This window comes from Micropterus salmoides, unplaced genomic scaffold, assembly GCF_014851395.1.
Source record: "Micropterus salmoides isolate LMB-PRFRI ecotype aquatic unplaced genomic scaffold, ASM1485139v1 Ms_hic_scaffold_2868, whole genome shotgun sequence".
Taxonomy (NCBI): domain Eukaryota; kingdom Metazoa; phylum Chordata; class Actinopteri; order Centrarchiformes; family Centrarchidae; genus Micropterus; species Micropterus salmoides.
The window spans coordinates 1-18,025 of NW_024042115.1; the positions used below are offsets into that span (position 1 = coordinate 1).

Here is an 18,025-nt window from a genome sequence, read left to right on the forward strand (position 1 = left end):
CACTCAAACTGCTCTGTGACATCTCCTCTTGTTGGTCTTCTTTTCACCCTCCACATCTTTCTTTCATCTCTTACAAAAATAGAGTAGAAACTTTATTCTGTGACACAGATGTCTCAAAGAAAGTAGAAAAGCAAGGAGGAAAAAGTTTGGAGAAGAAGAGCTTGCCTCTCTGATGATCACTCACCTAGACAGGCCGAGCCATCGGGTGCGATCTCGTGTCCGTCGGGGCACACACACTGGAAGCTGCCCTCCGTGTTTACACAATCACCTCCACGGCACAACAGAGGGTTCCTCTCACACTCATCAATATCTGACAATGGAAGAACACACAGATGTACAGTACATACACAGACTCAAGTAGAGAAATTTAGTGTTAGGGTTCAGTCTATCCAAATATTTGTTTCTAGTCAATTTCCAATGAATCCCACTGGATAGATAAATTCTAAACTGTGTTTCCAGCTGGCATATTTGCAGATCAGATTCACCTTTGTTCAGCAATTTAATTGTGATTTAATAGAGGTTGTGGGCCTGACCTTCAGGAAGCACTTTGTTTTTATCCTTGTCTATATAACTCTATGGCTGGCAGCGATGTTAATAACCAAGATTGACCGTAACAAAAATAAAATTTTTAAAAAGGGTTTTTACTTGTTATATATTTTTGTTAGCCAAGTCAGCTAGCCTAGTCAGTACCAGCAGCTTATGATTGCAACCATGCCCATATTATTTCCAGTCTAAGCTGCTTTTTTTTGCCGCAGGGTGCAAGTAAATTGTGTCTCGCCAGTCTTGGTCTAATGGCGGCTTTAGGCCAACAAAAGTATTGAGACTCTGCATTTTGGCTGTACGATTTCTCCAAAGAATTAAATCAAAAAGGCAAACCAGAACAGAAATAGAGCATTAAGTATTTTCACAGATGTCAGAACATTAGGATTTGTAGCCACATATAAAAATCATTTTGCTGGGCAGCTGATTGTGTGTCTCGCATGCAGGTCAAGTACATAATAAATAACAATTATCTTTGAGACTTTATGGAGCAGTTTTGCAAAGACATTGTGACGACACTTGGGCTGCCTAGACAAGACCCTTTCAACGCCCCATAGGGGTTTAAATAAAGTTTTATTCTCCTTCTCTCTCACACACACATATATATACAAATGCACACAGCCTGAAAATTTCAGATTACATCAGCCGTCTAAACAATGAGGCATGTTAGCCTAAGTACCTCATCCAGAGCTTATGGCCCAAAAGGGAGAGTGGAGGAGATGACTGGGTTGTGATTGGGACTGGGGTTGTGTGGTAGGCCTTTCTTATACTTGGAGACCTTTATAGGTTGGCAAAGTTCTCTGCTCTCAGATGATGCCACTTTAACTAGTGTGCAAGAGAACTGTTAAGGAGATCAAATTTCTGACTCATGTGCTCACAGACTAAATGATTTCATATGATAGAGTGCTGTCTTTGCATATAACTGTACCAAATCATCTCAGCCTGAAGAGGTGATTCAATGTATGTATTTTTAGTGTCTGCAGGAGTTGGTCACTCACCCATGCAGTTTTTCATCATCATGAAGCCACTCTCATAACCTTCAAAGCACTCGCATTCAAAGTCTCCTGGTGTGTTGATACACTTGCCCTGTCCGCACAGGTCCGGAGAGATGCGGCACTCGTCGATGTCTACAGGACAATGAATGCAAAACAAAAACAAAACTTAGCCAGGTGGAACTTTATAAAATATAAATTGCACCCACATTCACGAGCCTGTGTTTATTATAAATAGAAATTTAAAAAAGAACATTTGTTTTTGCAGAGATTTTCAATTAAGTAACAAACTGATTTAACATAAGTGAAAAACACATAGTAGTAGAAGCAATGAAGCTATGATTTATACATGTAAGAATAAAAAACATGAAAGCACAGAATATTTAACAAAAGGTTACTACATAAAAGAAAGGCTATAAAATAAGATTAAGAGGTGAATTTAAGGATGATTTAGGCAGCCTTAGCTCTTCAAGCAGATTCTTCCAAAGTCTAAAGCTAAAGGCCTGATCCCTTTGAATTTAATCCACCTTTTGAAACACTTAATGCAAAGACTTCAGGCTGGGATCTCACTCATATGGGGTTAAAAGGTCCCGTATATCATTTACTTACTAAGAGCCTATAAATTATTTCAGAATAAAGCCATGGCACTGGCATTTAAACCTAAAATAATGTGTGCACATTTCACCAGAGCAGTAATGCAGCAAACCAGACAACAGGGACCAGCTCCAACAAGTCCAAAACAGCCAGACTCCCATTAGACTGAATGAGCTGAATGTAGGCAATGGGCTTACACTACTTTACTGTAATTAGTGTTCTCACCGTGATTCAGAGGGGGACTAATGAAGAATAGTTAGACTTGTAAAGATACAATGAAGCTGAGGTATAGTCAATTTATAGTCAGTTTTCATGCTCTTATCTTGTTTTTCTTTACACTTGTTAAAGCACTTTGTAACTTGTTTTTGAAAAGTGCTCTACAAATAAGGATTATTATTATTATTATTATTATATTATTGTCATAGCTGATGTTACATTCCAGCCAAAAATAGCAGCTACACATATGTCAGCTCTTACATTATAGCCAATATGTGAATACCTGATTCCTGAAGAGTTTCAAATTCAAAATGAATCTGTCTAGTCATTCAAGTAACCACTGTACAGTTATTGAACTGTTCCGTGTAGTCCTCATCAATAAGGCTGCATTATCAGTTCATCTGTCAATTATTTTTCAAAAAATCAATTTTGAGCCATATAAAATGTCAGAAAATAGTGAAATATGCCCATCACAATTTTCCAGAGCCATAGGTGGCGTCTTTAAATTGCTCAAAACTTAATATACAATGATACCAAACAGAGAAAAACAGCAAATCCTCATTTGTGGAAGATGGAGCCAGCACAAGTTTGACATTTCTGCTTGATAAATGACTTAAAAGATAAATCAATATCAACTTGTTGTTGATTAATTTCTTTGTCAATTAATTAACTAAACAATTATTCGACTGATTCCTTCAGTACTACTCACCCGTGCAATTCCTCTCATCAGAGTCCAGAGCATAGCCATTATCACAGCGACAACGGAAGCTACCGATGGTGTTTCTGCACCTTCCATTTGAGCACAGAGTGTTTATCATCCTGCATTCATTTATATCTAAGGTATAGAGCAGAGGGGTAAAGACGGGTGAGAGACCATTAAATAAAACCACACTGGCAGTCTATGCAGTCTGTGGACGGCACAATACCTTTGAGGAAGGGCCTGCCGTTGATGAAGTCACCCCTGTGTGAGAAGCCTGGGCCACGGGGACAGAGCTGAGTATATTCTGGTGTGCCCTTCTCCGGACATTCGTCACATTCAGGGCCCCAGGCTACACCTACTGAACAGCAGCAGGCATCCACACGATGCTTCCCTGAGATAGGAGCCCCACAGCGCTCATCCTCATGGGTGAGGTAACACTGCTCCGTACGCAGGTCTGGAAGTCATAGACACAATATTTTACACATATATAAGAATTTGAAGTGGTTTTAATGCACAAGTCCAATCAGGCAGTAACAAAACAAAAACAGCACACATGACATTTAGACAGTAAGATGACATCACTACTACTACATATACATTACCCACCAATGCACGTCCTGCCGCTGACATCAACAGTCATTCCTGGAGGGCACTGGCAGAAAAAGGAGCCTGGTGTGTTGATGCACTTGCCATTGATACACACTCCGGGAAACACTTGACACTCATCCACATCTGACATCCAGCAGAGAAGAACAACATCAACAACAGGTCCAGGGTTTCAAGTTACTCAAATGAAATGCAAGTCTGAATTTCCAGGTCTATGAGGCACCAAAGCAGACATTACCTTCACAAACATTTCCTCTGATTCTAGAGAAGCCTTTACCACAGATTGGATCTGAAAAAGAAGAGGGCACAGTACAATGCCAGTTAATGGAGTTATATGGTAAATTTTAAAATGTGCAAAATGGTACATATTGATCATCTGACCTTTTTCACATTTAGCACACGGGCTGTTCCAGGCTTCTCCCAGTGTGGCGCAGCAATGGGACTTCAGTGTAGCCCCGTTGATGTTGACCTCACAGCGATTATTGACTATCTTCAGCCAGCAGGTGCTTTTAGTAGTCTCTGTTTTATGAAACAAGCCTTATAGTTACTAGACATTCAGTTATATGGAATGAAATAACATCTGGGTAACACAGGCTGGTATGTGTTAATTGATGCCTAAATTCTGCAATTAATTAATATATTTTGCATTTAATTAATCAGGCACAGCTCTTCTAAAATAAGAGAGTGATCATTGGCTTACTAGTTGTCAAAGTTCCCTAAACAGGAAAACCAGTTTCTCCAGGCTATACCAGTTTCATCTTTCAGATTTTCAAAGTATTATTTTATTGTGTTCCAAGTTTTGCCAAATGTAAACCAATTTTTTCACATTGTTTAATGTAGTTGATCACAGAGCTGTTGCAATGTTTAACTTGAGGTTAGACAGCTTTTTGTGTGTTATTATAAAGTGGGAAAAAATGCTTATTTTTTAAAACCACATTGAACTAGTATAACTTAATAATACTTAATACTTAATAATTGTTACTATTAACTAAGTTTGGTTTTATTTTAAATATTTTTTATTATTTTTTATGTTGAATAATTAAACATTTGGCCAGACAAACTACTGTTTTGGTGATGCTCACTTACCTATACACTCCAGCCCAGAGCTGTCCAGCGAACTGCCCACTGAACACAAACACACAAAGGACCCTGGGCTGTTCCTACAATCTCCATTAACACAGGGGCTAGACTGACACTCATCCACATCTGTGGGAAACAAACACCAGATTTAGTTTCTCATATTGGCCATTTCATTTTAATCTGATATAGTAGACATGCTGTGGCATTGTACTGTACAACAGAAGAAATGAGTCTCTGACCCTCGCAGACGTCTGTCTCAGGATCAAAGAGATATCCTTTGGGACACTGACAGGTGAAACTGCCTGGTGTGTTTCTACACAGACCGTTTTCGCACAGCAGCCTGTTCATTAGACATTCATCAATATCTAAAAACACACAGAGAGAGAAAACACTGGCTTTTAATATGAGGGCTGTATACTTTAATTTACTAAGAGGACGAGGAAATTATACAGCAGTTAACTTACCAACACAGTTTTTGCCCGTCAGGTCTACCTCAAAACCTTCATTGCAGGTGCATTTGTATGTCCTCAACATATTCTCACACACCCCATTCTGGCAGATGTCAGGGTCGAGGGCACACTCGTTAATATCTGAGAAGGCAAAGAATAACCTGTTGGAACATCACAGTAGGAAAAAGCTCTAAGTAATAACCACAGTTCATTTGTTGGCTCTGTTTGGTTTCTGCAAGCTCTCTGTTTTCATATCATTGAAACACACACGTTGAGCTTGCATTCATTACCTCTTCCATCGCCAGTTATGCCAATGCCATTGGGACACAGAGCCAGGAACTCAGCTGCAGCAAAAGACACAAATAGCACAGTTTGGTTGAAAAAAAAACCAAAAACAAATAACAGGATTTGAGAAAATTTCTCATTTGCCAAAATCCAAGAAATCTCAAAGCAAAACATTTAATACCATGTCATTATCCATTTCCATGCTTTCTCATTTAGCCTAGATGTATATAAAATGGTCTCCTTAATGTGGTGCAGTTCTGGCGTCTTTTGATATAGAAACTTTAATTGGCAGGACTAATGAGTGAATAATGTGTGGGTGTGGGTGTGTGTGTGTTTGTGTGTGGGTGTGGGTGTGGAGGCTGTCAATGTCTCCTAACTGTGGGCGTCTCTGTCAAACAACTTAGCCTTGATTTCATTTTCTGTCATTTATGAAATCCAAGCCGGCATGACAGAAAAGACAAAGCATTTAATCTGGTCTTCCTGAATTTGACAGGTGTGTTTAGAATTAAACACAACCTCTGTGTGCCTTTCTGTGTGTGTCTGTATGTCAGGCGACAGGAGGTGGCACCATATGTGTAAAGGGTGGAGTGATTTAAATATCCGTACCAGAGCTCTGTGGTGGGCAGGGGTGGCAGGGCTCTCCGTAGGCGTATTCTGTGCTGGCACAGCAGCACTCTGACTTGGTCACAGCTCCAAATAAAGGCCTAACACACTGCCCTCGCTTGTAGCCACCATAACACGAACTGCGCATATGTGTGTCTGTTTCGGACAAAACAAGACAAACCCTGTGTGAGAAACAGGGATGAGGCAAGGGATCTGGAAAGAGACTGGAGACGAAAGAGAGAGAAAGGGAGGCAAGAGTCCGTAGCTCCTATAAACAACAACACTAGCAAAACAAACGGTTGTTCTCTCTCCATAATATCCAGGGATTTGAGGCATTCTCCTGCGCTGATATCATCCCGACGAAAACTCACCCAGACCCAAAAACAGCATTTCAACACTTCCCACACAATACACAAAGAAATGACATGTGGGGGAATGTAGGAATGTTCAAAATAAAGGCATACAGATCTGCTCTGCGTGTGCCAGTCCAGGGGACTGGAGCACAAGGAGGGAGGAAAACGTTTTTCAATATTGATCCACATAATGATGAGCATATAGTTGCAAAAGGTTTACAGGATGAGCTGTTGGTAAAGTTTATTACGACACAGTTATTCTCTGCTTTGTCACATTCAGTTTTGCTTATTGTATCACTGAACTGGAACATATTTTGTTGTGGTTATTCTTGCTAAAATGTGCAGACAGATTAAAGTATGCTCACTATGAGCATTCAGTTATTTACAGTTTTTTTCATTTGCTAACCTGCGTTGGTCAAAACTGAAGTCACATTGTCAAAACTCTCTCACTCTCAAAAGTGTATGTGGACCAAACTGTGAATCATTTTTCATTGCTTTCACACAAAATGCATTCAATGACCCCTTTCTCCAAAATTCATGAACTCTTTTCTCATTACTACTTTACCACCTGTAAAACACTGTATATCTGCAGCACGTTTTTCAAATGCTAACACACTGTGTCCAAAACTGAAAACACATTCAAAACAGATTGATGGTAAATGTACTGCATTACTGCAGTGACCAGACTGAAATAAGTAGAAAATCTTAGAAGACAGGCAATATCACTTTTGGAAATGGGAATTCGGTCAGCACAACGACAATTGCCAGAGTCCTGGAGAAACATAAAATAAGGACGAAGCAGTTGTACACTGTACCATTCGAGAAAAACTGTGAACTTGTGAAAGAACTCGGTTATCAATATGTAAGATGTCTGTTCAATAATCAATCAGGGAACATACACAGTGATGCATAATGTGAAGTCCTGTAAAACTGTGTATTTACTGTATTTTAGAGCGTAATGGAGCTGCAAGCCAGGGAAACTGCACATACATTCATCTTTGTGGATGAAGTTGGATTCAACCTGGCAAAAACACACCGCAGGGGAAGAAATGTGATTGGACAGAGAGCAACTGTGGATGTCCCAGGGCAGAGAGGAGCATAATCACGATGTGTGCAGCACTGTCCAATGATTGTTTGCTATTACACAAACCACTCATTGGCCCCTACAATACGGAGAGCTTCATGTCTTTCCTGGATGACCTGCATAATCGCCTTGCGCCAGTGGAGGAGAGAGGAGCAAGAAACTCCCCTGTCTTTGTTGTTGTGTGGGATAATGTGGCATTCCACCACTCTGCTGCAGTTGCAGACTGGTTCGCTGCACATCCCAGGATGTCAGTGCTGTTCCTGCCTCCATACTCCCACTTCCTAAACCCCATAGAGGAGTTTTTCTCTGCATGGAGGTGGAAGGTGTATGACCACCATCCACATGACCAGATGACCTTACTGGATGCCATGAATGCGGGATGTGGAGACACTTCTCCTGGAGACTGCCAAGGTTGCATTAGACATTCCAGAAGATACTTTCCAAGATGCATCGCCAGGGAAGACATAAGATGTGATGTTGATGAGAACTTGTGGCCAAATGCAGCAGAGAGGGAGGACTAGCACCCTCAAGTACTGTACATTATGAGTTTTTGAGGTGTTTCTTATTTGTATTACTGTTTGCAGCCCTGGAATTCCAGAAATTTGGGGGGGGGGGTTGTTTCAACTTACAGTAAAATTTTTCACAGTTTACAATACTATCCACAGATATAGAACAAATAAAGGATATTGAAGCAAATTGCTGCATTTCTGATGCATTCTTGTTACCTATACTTTAGTACCGTCAAAGTGAAAATATGTTATTGTTATTGTATAATGAAAACCAAATTTATTCGCTCACGCTTCAAAGATAAAAGTTCTTAATTTATGTAATGCTCCCTGTTTTTAGTGTTTTGTAGGTCAGTGTGTTATGAGTGAGGCTGTATCCTTTCTAAATGAGAATTGTTTCCGGTGTTTTGGTTGAACGAGTCTATCTTGAGACTTGTACGAAGTGTTTTGGTGGTTTGAGTGACTTTTGGAGGTCAGATTAACAGTTTGGCCAAGATGCCTGTTGGTAATGCAGACTGTGTGAAGAATTTTGAAAAAGTGGCTTCAGTTGTGACCATTGCATCTTAGCAATTGAAAAAAACTGTAAGAAAACATATTTTGACAAAAGCTTTGTCCAATCACGGTTGGGTAAAAGAGACGAATGGACACCTATGCAATAATTGACTAGAAACCTAAGCATATTTGCTCGTAGGAAACTGCTAGAAGCACGAGTTCTTTACCAAAGTAGTCAATGAACGTCTTCAGCAGAGACATTGTAAAAAAAATCTAACTTCTATCTTCTCTTTGAAGCAACAGGGAACTTTCACAGGAGTTGCAGCCAGACTGAAACAGGGGGACACATACCAGATACAAAAAGAGGGTTCATCTTCAGTATCTCATGAAGCAAAACCCGTGTGGCTATCTAGCTAACTTTGCCTAAAGAGGGTGTTGCTTTTGAACTGAGATCAATGTGAGATTATTGTTTGCCACTCATGGAAGCAAAACATTTACTCACCAACACAGACTCGTCCATCCAGGCCCACTGCCATCCCAGCCATACACTCACAGCGGAAAGATCCCTCCGTGTTGACGCAGTGGCCGTTCATACACATGCCTGGAGTCTCACACTCATCAATGTCTAGAAACAGATGTAGCAAAATAATTTATTAATTCGCAAAATGAATGGCAAGAGGCTAGAATCTATTAAAACAAAGCAATTTCCTGCTGAAGCAGTGATTATTAAAGTCCTCAGGTACTTGGTTCATTTAAAACCCAGCCAATACTGCTGCACATTTTCAGTTTTACGATCTCAATGAAGAAAACATTCTTTTCCTTCCCCTTGATCCCATCAGCGTATTACAATAATTATCATAATGAGCATAAACAATGACATGGCATCATGCATGCATAAGTGTGTGTGTGTGTGTGTGTGTGTGTGTGTGTGTGTTCTGTCTGGGTGTGTTGGGGGACAGACAGACTGTAGATCGAGATGATGAGGCCCCAGGGCCCCTTTAGACTACACATTTCATTAATGACTGCAAACATCTGCATACTTCGCCCAAACCCTGCTCTGCTATTTATTTATTCTGCTATGACTTAACCAGGTCAGTGTCTCTGAGATCAAACGTCTGTATCTGAAGCCATGTGGAGCAAAACACAAAACACACAATACACACTGTAAAGACTGTTCTTTACGGGACATTTGTTGGATTTATCTTTTCAACATTACAATTATTTAAAATCTGTTTGATATTGTACACAGCATTTGATAGTGTCATTTACGACAACAAGGTTGATCACTTGCTATGTGTCTCTAATCAAACCGGTGCCTAATATAGCATGTTTTGTCTCAGCTCAATCTCTTTGCACTGAACAAGTTTAGGGAAGGCTGTCTGCTAGAATCTCAAAACAGGTGGGCCCCAAATAGCCACATGTCCAGCTGGCCTGCCTGGATGCTGGGGGATTTTTCCAAGCTTTTTAGAGCATTTATGACTTGTGTGTGAAGACTCACATTACAGAACTACTAACATGACAGAGAGGTAGCCACCTTCCAAGCCAGACGGAAATGCAGATCAAAGAACAATTGGCTCATAATATATTCAGGTGATGTACAGATGCGATTTTAATTATCTGACAGTCTGCGGGCTTTCTGACAAACACACCTACACACATGCGTCCACTGGTGTCCAGCAGGAATCCAGGTTTACAGATGCATTTGAAGCTGCCATCTTCATTGATACAAAGTCCATTGAGGCACATGTTCCTGATAAGACACTCATCCTGGTCTGTGGATGAACAGAAACAAACTGATAGACTGATAGCAGTGCATTTAGGTATAAAGATAGAGTGGTTAAAGGCACAAACTGGTGGTTTTGCATGGTTTAGTCCATAAACAGCCAAATAAACTGGAGCTATCTAGCAGAGTATCATTAGCATTAGCAGGACCACACTTCAGTCATGCCGGAATTTCCATAAACATCCACCGAACCCGTCTTCTCTTCTTTACTCTCTTATTCTGCCCCCCCCACCCCCCACCCCTCTTTCTATCTTGTTTCTTAATCTCCTTTTACTCTCCGTAGGGTTAAGAGGGGGTCCTTTGTGCCAGGGTGCTATGGCTGATTTCCCACTAAAGCTTCCCCAACACACAATAACAAACCAAAGCTGTACACAATCTTTGTGTTTCATCAATAAATCATTTTAATGCATCTGTTGATAGTGTGGTCCTTGCTAGTGTATATACTTCATTTTGTCACACACCAGAGATAAATTACGATTTAGTTTACTTCATTCTCTCAATCAGATTGCCATGCTGGCTTTAACCAAAGTTATATTGTTACTGTTAAAGAATGCAGTTGTAAGCAAAGACTACTTTCAAACCCCTTCTTGGTCAGCGTTGGGCGGTAACGCGTTACTCAGTAGTCGTTACTACAATGTTATTACTTTCCCCAGTAACTAGTAGTGTAACGGATTACTATTAACAATAGTAATATTATTACAGTTACTCATCCAAGTAACGCTGTGTTACTGTGTTACTGTGTTACTGTGTTACGAGGACACTGTTTTGTTGTCCTTATGGCCGAACTTACTGTAGATTGTGACATACCTTCAATAGAACTCGAGGATGCTTGAATGACCCACTTGCAAATCAATGCAGCGCAGCAATAGGGAGTGCAAAGGGACAGTTTGCATTAGTCACCTAATCAGGAGAATCAGCAGATTACTATTGTCTGGTACAGCTTAGCGGGATAAGCAAAGTGGCCGGTGGACCCTCTGCCTCAGCTGTCTCCCATTCCTTTGTTCCATTAACAACTCTATTTGACTGCATATGAGCAAATGCTCCAGTATTTTACTGAGGAGAATGAGCGCTGCTACGCGTACCTGTGTGTGTAGTGTATGTACATTGTGAGTCTGCCAATGTAGGCCCATCTTACTATCTGAATAATGCACCAATTCTACCATCCAACAAACAGTTCTGAGGGAGTCTACTGGCCTATTAATGGCAACAAAGGGTTTCCTGTGACGGACTACCTATCTAAAGCAAGTTTGCAGTTTGCAACTAAAATGAATGAAAACAACTGAATACCTGCAAGGTAAGAAGTAAGTATTAACAATTGGGAGTCCTTTGGAAAAGGGTTGGTAGTAATATAAATGTACATATTTTGTAGTTAATGGGCTGAAACACACAAAACCACCAGCATGATCATTTAAAATGTTGCCTATAAGGGCACATGCCTCCATCAGCTATTGTTATTAAATTACCACCTCCAACAGATCCATGGTCCATTAAACATTACACATAACTTTGGTTATTACAGACACTCTCCTTAAAATATGTCTCTACTCCATAAATGTCAGAAGTTGACAGACCTTGACAGTTTTTGCCATCTGCTGAAATCTCAAACCCAGCATTGCAGACACAGTGGAAGCTGCCCTCAGTGTTCACACAGCGGCCATTGTTGCAGATACGACCATTGGCCACACACTCATCCAGATCTGGCAGAAACAAACAGATAAAGCACAGTAAACACATACATCCTCTTAAAGTGTGGGTGTACATGTCTGTGTACGTGTATGCATATGTAACCTCGGCACTCTGTCCTGGTTGCAGTAGTCTGGAATCCAGCAGGACACTGACAGATGTAAGACCCTTCGGTGTTCACACATTCTCCATGTGCACACGGGTTTCTCTCACATTCATCAGCATCTGGAGAACAAATATAAAGTTCAAAAATGTTCTTCACCTGCAGTTTAATGCTCAAGAACTTGTTCCTCACCATGTCAAAAACTTACCGATGCACTCTCCTCTTCCATCCAAACGAAAGCCCATGTTGCACTCACAGCGATATCCAATGACAGGCACGGGGATACACCTGCCATTCAGGCAGAGGTTACGGTAGGCCTGGCACATGTTGGTTATATTCTGGCCTTGGACAATAGGGGGACCTGCCAGAAATGTTCACAGAAACATATCATCTATAGATCATAAAATGCAACAGCAACAAATGCACAGCAACTGCTTAGTATCTTTTTGGTTGGTGCTGCTGTTTTTGTTCTTTTGTAATCTTAATTTATAAGATATCTGGTCAACAGAAAATGTACATAGTCTACAGTATGATCAAACAAAACAGTAAAGGAAGCACAACTGTCTGCGAAAGCATTTCATAAGAATGCAGTTTTGCATTGCCAGACCTATCTACCCCCTTGAACTGTACTAAGGTCTGGCAGGACCCACTATCATTATCATCAAAAATGCACTAAGTTGTTTGAACTTCTTAAGTGAAGCCTAAACTCTGACAAACTCCCCTGTAAAACAGTTCCGGAGGAAATGTTATTGGGGAAGGTTTTGCAAATGGCTAATTAAACTCTTGACTTGGTCTGGTCTACAAACATTCAAGGACATTTTCTTCACATTTACTTTGGATATCTTTACAGCAATACCCAGATGAACCAAGCAGCCCTGTGTCAGTGTACAATTAAAGTCTTGAGTGAAATGTTTCCATCATTAATATGTAACTCATGTAATGTTAGCTAGAGGGAATGGGTTGTGATTGCTCAAAACCAGGATTTTGAACATGGCAACACAAGACCAGTGGGAGGTCGAGCATTGCACATCCACTGAGTCACACCAGAAAGTATGAGTTGTAAGCTATTATTGCACACGTCAACTTTGAAGAACGTACACCAAACACAAGTAGAAAGCAGGAGCCTACCTGGCGGAGGGTGTAAAGGCAGATGCGGAAATTGTCCGGGAAATGGAACTGGGATTTGTCCTGGGATTTGTACTGGAGTTTGTCCTGGAATCTGACCCGGTACTTGGCCAGGGACGTGGCCTGGAACCTGGATGGGAATTTGACCAGGAATCACTCCAGGTACCTGGCCAGGAACTTGCCCTGGAGTTTGACCAGGATATGGAACTGGGTAGATGCTGGGAAGGTCAGGGCTCCCTGGGACATGACCAGGTATCAACACTCCACCGTTCCCATCAGGTATCTGGATGCACAGTTTCTGATACTCCTCTAAAATATGCACAAAACGGCAGGGGGTTAAATATGTGTTGAAACATGGTAATGCACACATGAGAACAAAATATTTAACGCCAAGTGATTGGGAGTGACCCTAACCTGTTCCACGAATGGGGCACATTTCAGGAGTGGATCCATCAGACCAGCAGCGTCCACTATCACAGCAGCACTGTATTTTGGTCAACAGCTGTGAGTTTTGGTTGGCACACCGCCCATTCAGCAAGCTAGCGTAGCAGTACCCACCACGAGCATCTGTGGGAAACAACACAGCATGAAGTTGGTTAAACTAACCATGCTGTATGGACTATGGCATGTGTTGTCTGGATGTTGAGCAAACTGGCAGGAGTACAATCAAAAGGTTGTTGTTGCTTCAGATTTTCCATCATTTGGAAGATGGAAGTCACTTCCAGTAGTCATCACTTCCTATTTATGAGAACCATTCCTACATCCTGCAGTTTCTGGCACTGTGCACAAGCGTGACTAACACTCAGACAGGTTCCCTATTAACATAAATATATTATGTCTTGTTTCACACCCAGCCAATCCGGCGTATTCATATGGAGAAACTGACAGGCTACACTACTATAGCTCGGTTAAGTTTGACAAAATGTCAAAAGAGAGTTGATGCATGGGAAAGAGTTTTTTGGAGCAGAAGACGCAGACATTCCTTTCTCACAAACATCTTCTCCTGAGGGGTAATGTGAGCGTGTGTTTGCATATGTTTGTGTATGAATGCATGTGTGTAAGTCTGCATGTGTGATTATGTGCGTGTACATCTAATGGACTATTTTGACCCAAATTCCTCCCTGGTCTGTTTTGGGTCAAACTGAGCAGCACTTGCAAGCTTTACAGGCATTTTTGGTGATTGTCTGTGTTTGTGTGTTTGCTTGTCTGTCTGAATATGCACACTGTTATCAACCTCCCAGGATGTGGAGTATTGAATGACACACATGTAGAGTGGCAGAAAGACAACACACATGCCTACTTATTCCAACCACAAAGTCAAAAAACAAAGTCACTTGAACACGACTGGAGTTCACTTCTCTCATCCCGTCCCCTCCTCAGTTTAAAGGGAATATAGCTCATTGTTGTGGAACTAGAAACAAGCAAGTGACTACTGACCTAAATTCTACCAGCTGGAACACTGGAAAGATTTCATTACTTTCTGCTCCTAGTGCCAGGCATAAAGAGAGACAAATCAAAATGGGGTGGAAAAAGAAAGTGAATGAGGCAGCACCTTTTATGCTCAACTGCAGGTCTGAGCTGAGAGAATGAACCAAAGCAAATACAATCCAAACAATTGTCCTTTTGATGAGGTTTGACTGCCAGTATAACAGAGGACTCACCTATACACCTGGATCCGTCCACAGAGGTGTAATATCCCTGGGGACACTTGCAGAAGTAGCTGCCAACAGTATTAGAGCATTCACCTACACCACAGAGACCTTGAATGTTTGAACACTCATCCAGATCTACAGAGAGGAAAGGAGTGGAGGAAATTACAATCAAGCATGGTTAAAAAAAATTGAATGCTTCCTGTTTGTTCTTTGTTGCTAAAATTGCATTGCAATCATAACTGTTGATGAAAGTGATTAAACAGAAAACTAGCTTGAAATGTGATTCTCTTCGAAAGTGACTATAGCACATATTGGCAATGACAATGCAAATAAGTCATTGTCATAGGATATTAAATGCAGGGCCCTTTGCTCTTCTGTTCACTTTTAACCACCAACCATCGTGCACAAAGTCTGTTAAGAAATACACTGTAACTTAGACCAGTTTGAAATGTCTTTTACACAGTCCAGAAGTTTTCCGGCAATTATTTCTGGGCATAAAATAGCACATATTTCACTCTGAAAATGAGTGCCACAAAACCCTGCTATGTCTGTTTCAATAGTTAAACTTGGTCTGGAAATTGTCATATTCATGTCTTAATGAGACAACACTTTTCACAGGCTAACTGTGCGTCTTTATTTGTGGGAGAACAGAAGTGATGCAGACAGAACGGTTTCATTTAAGATTGTTCAGCCAGAAACACTAAAAAAGTCTCTCAGTTGCAAGAATTATAAAGTAGGAAAAACAATGTGATCAAGCAATTCTGTAAGCCAGTCAGAAGGTGATAATTAGGATCCCCAGCTGAGAGAAAAATGTCTTTTCAAAACTACATGTGGACATAATGTTCTCTGACTGTGTCTTGACAGATCATGTTGTGCACTGACATACCTGTCTGAGAAGCTCTTTTACAGCGATTTAACTTTGGCTGAACAGTGGCCACTGTGGCCAAAAGTGAGAGTAAAACTAAATGCTAAACTACTAGTAAGCAATTAGCTAAAATGCTAAACTAATATAACAGTAGCGCGAGTGGAGAAGAGTCATGAGTCAGCGAAGTGACTCAATAATGTGTATTATTCAGCAATATTTACATAAAAAGTTGAGCTTTATTAGCATTAGCTCACATAAGCTACTGGTCTTACCAGACTAACTAAGGTTGTAGCAGCAAAACCCCTCAGGGAACTGAATTAAGCAATGGCACATTTTATTGCTCAAGAATTCAACATTTCATTTGTGGAGGAAAGGTGTGGTATATACTTTTTCAAAAGTTACATAGTCTCACTTCAACACAAGTTTAGGGGGGAAAAAACTACTGAAATGTGTTATACAGGATTACTGAAAGAACTGAGTTGAGTGCCACTATGATTTAATTAAACATATTTCAAAGGAAGGGCAAAGTGGCTTATGTGTGGTCTCTCCCCACAAAGTAACAATCAGAATACCGCGACTGAGGGGAAGTTAACCACAACTAGACGGATATGGCTTTCAACTCTACTTTCACACCGTTATATAATTTATTTTAGCCTGATCTGTCATTCAAGCTAACACTGAAAGTCAGACATTTCACAGTTTTAATGTGATGGCTGCTGCTTTGATTCTTACCTTCACATTTCTGTGAGACCTCATTGAACTTGTGCCCAGCGGGGCATTTACATTCAAAGGATCCCACTGTGTTGATACAGTTTCCTCCTTGACAGATGCCAGGGATGGCCTGGCACTCATCCACATCTGTACATACAAAGAATACAATTAATACACACCATAACACACAGATGAACAAACACACATGGACACAGATTGCTTTAATGTTCAAATCCAGACAAACAGACACAGAGATGGTCAAATATAATAATAGAGAGAAACTGAAGCCAAATCGACCAAGGAAGAGATAAAAAAGAGGGAGATAAATATAGAAAGGACAGGTCTACAGTCAGATAGAAGGTTATAGTTGGAATCTGTGATTTTGCGAGGTACATTGGTGATTAAATTAAATTAATTTAAGGAATATGACAGATTACAACGTAGGTCTAAGACTAAAAACCTCCAGGAGGCTGTGACCTGATGCAGTCCCAGAGTACTCCATGTTCCTCTGGGTCCTGGCTCAGGGCCGCCTCCCCTGCAGAGATTCTGATGTTGTTGGGTCTGGAGCAAGCAGGCACAGGGCCGTCTTAGCAGAAATGAGCTCTCCCACGTGGCACTGCCAATGACCCGTGTTACTGACTCTGACAGTCCCACCCCAGCAGGGGTCTGCAGGCATTCCATACACATGTAGGAGGCACTGCCGCCCACCCCAATTTAACCCAATTAGAAATAATCCTCTGGAGAGGGGATGATGGGTAGAGATGAGGGGATGACAGAGGAAGAGGGGTGAAGGCAGACAAGGAGGGAGAAGGAGTTAAAAGGGGCAGAGAGAACAGAAGCAGAAGTTTACTCAAATGAGAGGGGAGGGAGGGTGACAGAGAGAGAGAAAGAAAGAGACAAAAACAGAAAAAGAGACAGAGACACTGAGGAACAGACTTTACCTTGGCACGCCCCAGTGCGGTGGTTTGGTATGAACCCTCTTCGGCAGGGGTGAGGCTGGGCTGGGCACATCTCACAGGGGTGACCCCACGCCCGTCCCACTGTGGCGCAGCACAAAGTTTTTGTGCACACAATGCCTGTGAGCTGGCCTTGACACATCTGGTTATTCACAGAGGCGAAGCATGGCCCAGTGCGGTAGTCTGTAGAGGCAAAGCAGGAATTTGCTTTTGTGAAAACAATTTGTCTCTTTATTTTCAGTACAAACGCAATGCAAAACAGCAAGGTTTGGTAGCCATTCAAACAGAAATTTGGAAAAAAAAAACATTTCCACTGGTTGAAGTATTTCAGATATAAGAAACTGCAAAACAGTTACTTTGTAAAACATTTCAACCCCAAATGTGATAAAGAAAGCTAAAGCAAATGCTGAAAAACATAGAACCTGAACTTGATTCTGTGAGTGATTAACTGTCTGGAATACACAACCAGAAACACTCAATCTGAATATAATTTTTCTTGACATCTACAACTCACTCACATTATATGTGATGAAAGTGCTGCAGAGCAGACAGTATCATGCTCCATAAAGAATGCATTGTCTGTTGCTGGCATTTTAATCGGTCTGGCTCTCAGGTGCATTGTACGTGCGTGTGTGCGTGCGTGTGCG

The 18,025-nt window shown here is 41.1% G+C and overlaps 1 protein-coding gene across 1 annotated transcript; it reads right to left on the reverse strand.

The window, feature by feature from the left end:
• Positions 1-161: 161 nt before the first annotated feature.
• Positions 162-17,730, reverse strand: LOC119882055 (fibrillin-1-like; the record flags this gene model as incomplete). The annotated part of the gene is made up of 22 exons (XM_038692073.1): positions 162-310; positions 1,539-1,667; positions 3,052-3,177; positions 3,269-3,496; positions 3,649-3,774; positions 3,887-3,937; positions 4,030-4,167; positions 4,735-4,854; positions 4,968-5,093; positions 5,193-5,318; positions 5,468-5,521; positions 6,069-6,221; positions 9,003-9,125; positions 10,150-10,272; positions 11,855-11,980; positions 12,072-12,191; positions 12,278-12,430; positions 13,198-13,503; positions 13,609-13,761; positions 14,856-14,981; positions 16,444-16,569; positions 17,364-17,730. Coding segments are annotated over 22 exons (3,234 nt in total), but the record flags the coding sequence as incomplete, so codon positions are not given.
• Between the last annotated feature and the right edge of the window lie 295 nt (positions 17,731-18,025).